Below are 7,428 nucleotides of genomic sequence, written 5' to 3'. Positions count from 1 at the left end.
TTTTGCAAAGATATACCATGGAAAACATCTCACTGTTTGTTACTACAGCACAGTACACCATGCTGTCCCTGAAGTCTTCTGCTGCCAGGAGACAGATCACTGTCTATTCATAAAATTTGCAAAAACTACAGTAAACTAATATAACCAAACAGATGACTATGTTCTGTCTAGCATTCAGAGACAGTAATACTTAGACTCATGTATCATGAATAGAAAAAAAATTGTAATGTATCTTTCTTAATTATAATCTGTCTTCAAATTGCACCGTCAACATTCTCAACTTATGAGCAAACACTAGGTTAAGTAATAGCTACTATTTTTAAACAAGTTTAAGAAATATAAAAATGCACCAAGCTATGCCAGATACCATCTTTGACTAGCATATTTTTTTTAAGTTATTTCCTTGCAAAATATATAAAAAATGTACCTGTGTTGAACATTTCCAGCATGAATGACTTCTGGTGGAACTCTCCATGGACAGCTTACTCTTCCTCCAGGAAGACGTTTGAAATCAAACTGACAGCAGATTTTTGGATCTGGACCACAAGTATGAGGAATATCATAGCTATAGAAAGGCATCATATGACAAAGGATATCTGTACTGGATCCCAAATCTGGAATTAAATACACCGAGCATACCTTTAAAACAAACTCAGATTTGCCAAAACTAAATCATTTTCGTGTTCTTAATCAAGAACCGTATTAAAAACACCAGATTAAGACAACGCCTTTCTTTGACTATCCACACCTGGAGTCTATCTGCACATACTTACATACAAACAAGCTAAAAACAGAGAAACAATAAAGACTGGAATATTCTAATCTAGCACCAGCTGACTGCGAAAGACAGGAACAAAATCTTAAGTGTGTTTGTTTGGTTTTTTAACCCAGATAAATTTCATTATTTCCAGAGTTTTAGATGTGAACAAAACATATCTTTTATACTTTGAGTGAATCTAAACAAACAAAACCAAAACAAAAAGCCAAAGACCCTGCTGTGATTACCTCATTACTACAACACTTGAATTAGTTGGCTTTAGCAATATCTTCATCTCTTGAACACATAACTTCAGTACTTTAGTAGTACGATTTTACGTAATTAAAGAGATTCTGTGTGCTTGTACATAGAATTCTATGCACTTCTGAGACCATCTCTGCAATCCTAACTTTTCCATTAGTCAGTCCCTTCCCTAAAGTTTAACTCACCACAAGCAGACACTACACACATTTTGTCAAGTCTCAAAAGGTGCTCTGATAAAATTTAACTTTAAAGAGAACCTGAAGTTCTTACAGAACTTAAGAGAACCTGAAGTTCTTACAGAACTTAAGAAAACCTTAAGTTATATACTCAACTGTAAAGTATAGTATACTCAAGTATACTCAACTGGTAAAACCCTTAAATGCTGATTACCCATTTCCAGCACTAACTACTTAAAGTAGCTTTACGTTGAAAAAAGGGATGAGTGCTGCAAATTTGCCAGAGAATCTGCCTCCTAAGTATGTCAACAATAATTACAAAAATAGTCTTCAAAACAGTAACAGCATAAGTCATCCTAGGTCCAATCCAGACCTTTTATTTAAAAACTCCTATTCTATTACTACTTATTTATTACTAACAAGTAATATTCCATAAACATATGCATTTATTTTTCAACTACAGAACTTATATCATGTCTACATATTATGCCAGATAACTGTGACATGTGATCTGTTTCGAAAAGCCTTCTTTTGAAGCCCAAACACTAGACCATATCATACATGTGATTTACATATACAGTTATTTACAAAAAAAGCCTGTCAATTAAGTGTTCTGTATACTGAGTAGCATATACCAATGTTCAAAGAAAAATCTCTGTAAAATGTTAGTATCTGATAACTTCTTCACAGTGGTACATTTTCCTCAAGTCAACTTTACCTGGGCAGCAGATTGCTTTCTCTGAATACCCTCCCTTCCTACAATTTCCAATTAAAAAGACAGGAAAAAAAAATAAATCAATACCACCTCTCAATATTAAGTACTAAATACATTTGTTTGATTCTGTATTGATAATGCTTATTATCTTATTTTAAAAAAACAGAAAGACCAAAACCTCAACTAGATACATTCATCATATAGCTATCGGAATGCCAATGCAGTACAAAGCAAAAGAAAATATTCATGTAAATTCATTTACAGGCACATCAGTTTGCTAAGGTATAAACACTACATTACTTAAGAAAATTTTCATACTCTACATTGTATAAATAATATAAAAACTATATGCATTCTAAGAATAAAGTTCTGATGAGAAATTCATTACAAATTAAAATGGCAAAATATTTTAAATCTATTTTTCTGACTAAAGATAACCAACAAATTTCAAGTCCACAAGAAAGCCAGTGTAACTAATGACATTAATTTGTCCCCTTAGCTGAGAAAAACTTGTTGTTTAAATTTTTTTTCCTTAACAAGAACATAAATAACATAGGTTTCTCCATCTTCAAATAATCACTTTTGGTCTTTTTTTTTATTTTTGCCTCTGCTCTACTTCAATTCCACATAGCATGATTAGGAGGAAGAAAAGAAAGAAGTGGGAAAAGGAAAAAGAATATTCCACCCCATTTACTTTTATATATATATACACACACTTGTAAGGAATGTGGGAGAAGGGAAATAAGAAAATATAAATGCATGAATGAAAGTGAAGAAACAGGAAGATCAGAGGAACAATGGCAATAATACAGTCTCCATATTTTACCTGTGTGAACTAACAAAATAAATTGACATACAGGAAAAACACATACCCCAGTTCTGTCTCCAAAAAAATTCTAGCATATTCTGCATTGCAAAATGTTTTTTAACTGAGTAATGAACTCTCTGTATAAGCATATTGGAAAATCCTGTGCGTTTCAGAAGGTAGGCCATTGTTGGTGAATGCCCAAAAGGATCAACTGCCCAACCAGATGTTGGCTTTACTCCTGTTGACAAAAGAAAAAAGTAAAAAGTGAAAAAAGTTTTACCTTTCACTAAAAGAAAGCTATACCAATATAATTCAAACAATAGCACTAAAGACAAAATTTCCAAGAAGATAAATTAAAATATACAGCTGAGTATTAAGCCTCCTGCAGAATACACCCTGGAATTAACAAGCTAGAATTAAACAGATGAACAATTTACAACAACAACATATATATCTTACATACAAAGGCAAGGCATTCTATCTAACTACATAAAAATTATGAATTAGTACTAGACTATTTCAATTATGTCTCAAACATCTTTATGTGAAATCACAATGAAAAAAAATCCTCTTTTTCACTTTCAGTAGTTTACAGATGTTACAATTGGAAAGGAATGCTGAAAGAAAATGAACGGATGGAGATGAACTGATGTCATAGCTTGTTGAATTTTCACTGTAATTCAAGTAACAACCTTTGTTGGCTTTGCAACTAACTTTAATTTTGATTTATCAGGTTAGCAATCATTAGAATCATGATGATTAATACTGTCTTTTTACTGAACTGCATACTAGCAAATAAAGACACTATATCTAACTGATTCTTCAACATAGTATCTTAGGCACGATTTTACTGCCCTACTGTAAAAAACAGTAGTGAATGCCAATTAGGCCTTCCATTCCCCCATCTCTCAGTTATGTCCAGCTGTGTTTATGGAAATTGCAATCTAAGAAAAACACAGTGAAAGAGCTTTTCAAAATAATTTCAGTTAATTGGATGAAGTAATGTTAACTTATTTTAAAAAAATCATAGTATAACTATTTTCTATATGAAAAGGGTTATCTTTACTTACGGAACATTATGTCTATTCATAGACCTAAACCAAAAAACTCTCAAAACAGTTCAGCCAATGTTACTGTCAAAATTCCTCACAGTTTCAAAAGTAAATGAGTCGGCCATATATTTTTTAAAATATGAACAATTTTAACATTACAATCAGTTTAGGCTTTGTAACTACTGCTACTACTATGACTGCTACAAAAAATACTACTAAATTTGATATTTAATTTTTGATAGCTTTATATAAGAGAATCTAATGAATACACAGCCTGCAGAATAGATCCAAATACAGAAAAAGCATATAAATTTTTAACTCATTTTAAGGCCTTTGTCATGATTTTCAAAAGCCAGAAGTGTCAATTGGAAACTGTCTGCTACCAGAGGCACGTGATCAACAATTCAGCATGATGTATTTTTATATTCTATTCTGCTTTTTTTACTATGCACATCTTTCATTGATCAAGATGAAATGTTACAACATGAAATTGTTTAAATAAACTTAATCCACAAACTTCTATCTGAAACAGTAATTGCAAATTAGCACGTCCAAAGAAGGGCAACAAAGCTGGTGAAGAGTCTAAAGCACAAGTCTTAGCAAGAGAGGCCGAGGGAACTGGTGTTTAGTCTGGAGAAAAGAAGACTGAGGGTAAACCTTAACGCACCCTACAATCACCTGAAAGGAGGTCATAGCAAGGTGGGTGTCACTCTCTTCTCTTAAGTAACACAAGTTAGGACAAGAGGAAAAGGCCTCAAGTTGCACCAGGGGAGGTTTAGATTAGATATTAGGAAGTGTTTTTTAATCAAAAGGGTTATCAAGCATCGCAGCAGGCTGCCCAGTGAAGTGGCTGAGTCACCATTCCTGGAGGTATTTAAAAGACATGTAAATGTGGCACTTAGGGACACAGTTTAGTGATGGACTTGGCAGTGCTAGGTTACCAGTTGGACTCAATGATCGTAAAGGTCTTTTCCAACCTAAACAATTCTATGATTCTAAATACTAGACTTAATCCTATAGATTCCATTAAGTAGTCTGACTTAATGTTTCAGGAAAGCAGGGAAAAGAGAGCATTCTAAGCACCTCAGAAATACAAAAAAGCATTTTTTAATTGATTTCCTCTATTAACACAATTAAATATTAGATCAAGCTACATACCAAGGTTCTTTTCTAGCCATTGATGTCCTTCTATCAGTTGGTCAATTAACGCAAAATAATGAGCAGATGCTTCATCCGGCATGACCCATCCTCCTGTTACTATTTCAAATTGTCCATTTTTTATTAACCTGAAAAATATGTAAATTGTGTTCAGAATCTTGCATATGAAAATACAACCTTAAAAATCAGCTTCTGAATAGCCAACAGTTATTTACCAGGGACATGATACCAAAATCTAAATTCCATTACTGGACTATATCTCTTTCAAACAGGGAAAAAATGGCTAGATGAACAGTAAAATTTTTAATGCCTCTGTGCCACAAAAACTACCAGCTTGACTACATTTGCCATAACATTTGATTTTTTTTTTTTTAATATCAGGAAAAAGGCTATTTCCTCCATAGACTGCAAAAATAAAAAGTGTACGTGCCACAGTACTGAAGGCCAATTGAGCAAGATACCTAGACATTGCACTTCTCAAACACTACTAATATCTCCCCAACTTTGATCTACAATTCTTTTTATTATTTTAGAGAGCTGATAGACCTTCTAAGTTTATTATATCTATAACGACTTCAGACCACCTCACTCATTAAAATGCCTTCTTGAAACAGATCACAGGATGATTGAGTCTCTTTAAGATGTCAGTGAACACAATGATCCTGCTTCCAGCATCAAGTGGTCCCTACAATTAAATAATGTCATTTTAGCACTACATATAAATGTTTAAAGAATTCATAAAAGAAATAACAGTAAATTTATCAAAACTTAGTCACATTATTGATGATACCATAACAGTAATGAAAAACATACAGAAAAAATAATCTCCAGTGCACCTTTTATAAGTCTTACAGCAGTTTAACCAATACCTGATTCCCCTGAAAAAAGGGCACAGTACCCTAGTGACTATGGTTCCCTTGAAATACAGTAAACAGTGATCTTTTTAATCATCAAAAACAACAGCTGTGCTGTAATACTCATGCATTGTACATAAATTTTTAAATAGACAGTTTTCTGTGTCATTCCCAAGATTTCCAGCATTACCTAACCTTTGCAGCTGTGAGACTCTCATAGCCTTAATGTATACTGCAACCTGCACATCTTGAAGAGGGCATCACAAAGATGAGCTAAGAACTGTTGGATCCTGTCTTAAAGCAAAGTAAAAAAACCAAAACAACAAAAAAACCCCTTTTTGAAAAAGACTCCAAACTAGATCCTCACTTCAAATTTATCCAAGCAGCATGCTTTCTTCTCTCAATGTCTAGACAAACCTCTTACTACTGTATTACATTTTGACTTGTGATTTTAAAGACTACTAAGAGCAGCAAGGGTTTAGAGTATGTACTACTTTACCATCTAAGCAGGTACATGTATATAAAAAATACACATATCTAAAAAACAAAAAAATCTCATTTCATAATTTTGTTATAACTAAAGAAAAAGTTACCACATATAAATAGCTAATAAGATTATTTTTAATCCATAGCCAATACTTCAATGTGACTTCAAATAAAGTTTATCATTACAATTCCATTACAGTTTGAATGACATCTTCATGGTTGCACACGGAAACTTTTAGACAATTTTTCCAGCAACTCAGAAATTGGGCTTCACTTCTCTAACAGAGTTTTATTTTCTAACTGCAAAAAAACTGAGCCAAGCCCAAAAAATAAGAACTTGAGTAGTCAATTATTCTAGCAATTCTGCATCACAAAAAGTGGAATCTCAGGTTTACAGTGTAGTCAAATAGTCAGTCTCAGAAAGAGCCACATGTAAGGTAACAAATAGTACAGTGTTCAAACCTTTTGACAGCATCCTTTTTTTGGCTATCTATTCCATCCCACCATTTTGAAAAGTAAGAAGTCTCAGACCATATAAATTTCCTTCGGTTGTCTTCTTGCAGTTTTATAACCATATTATTTAAGATATGCTGTGTTTGATCTCTGAAGTAATCATCAAAAGTCTTAAGCCAACCTAAGAAAAAAAATTTAAAAAACTTAAATTGCTTTCAACAATATTTTCAACAGTCTTAGAGACCTGCCTTCTTCCCACTCTCTGTTGATATTGACAAATCTGGTTTCTGGCAACCAAAGCATTGCCAACCAAAACAAAATTAGCTGTTGAAATGAAACAAAAAAGACTTTTCAACTGCTTACTATCATAAGCTACCCTCCAATGTTTAAGAGGAAATGTGTCTTTAAAAAAATTTCTAGTTAATCATGAAATCTGTTTTAATGAAGAGGCACATCTAGTGAATACCTGAAATACTACCACTTGTTAGATTAATGCATTTTTAAGGGTGGTTTGCATCTTTGGTTTACTTTACAGTAGGTCATAATCAATTTCACTGAGTCTAAAGTTCACACATCAGTGCTGATTCTTGCAACCTAAGAAACTTGAGTAATCCATTAATTTTATGGCAGAATTAAATGAATCATTAAATTTTGGCTAGTATTATACATCTTTCCAAAGAATAAACAAAATGAATGGAACTTCAG

At 32.8% G+C, this 7,428-nt stretch overlaps 1 protein-coding gene across 1 annotated transcript in view; it reads right to left on the bottom strand.

The window, feature by feature from the left end:
- Positions 1-427: 427 nt before the first annotated feature.
- Positions 428-7,428, bottom strand: part of LOC104546148 (alpha-mannosidase 2-like) — a gene marked incomplete at both ends in the record, with an annotated part of 12,835 nt that continues 5,834 nt past the window's right edge. Inside the window, 4 exons of the mRNA XM_010191459.1 lie at positions 428-614; positions 2,785-2,958; positions 4,931-5,058; positions 6,733-6,904. Of these exons, the coding sequence (XP_010189761.1) occupies positions 428-614; positions 2,785-2,958; positions 4,931-5,058; positions 6,733-6,904 (661 nt within the window). The remainder of the gene's footprint in view (positions 615-2,784; positions 2,959-4,930; positions 5,059-6,732; positions 6,905-7,428) is intronic.

This window comes from Mesitornis unicolor, unplaced genomic scaffold, assembly GCF_000695765.1.
Source record: "Mesitornis unicolor isolate BGI_N332 unplaced genomic scaffold, ASM69576v1 scaffold23469, whole genome shotgun sequence".
In the NCBI taxonomy this organism is placed as follows: Eukaryota; Metazoa; Chordata; class Aves; order Mesitornithiformes; family Mesitornithidae; genus Mesitornis; species Mesitornis unicolor.
Note: the sequence above shows the minus strand (reverse complement) of the source record. Positions and strands in the feature narration are given on the sequence as shown.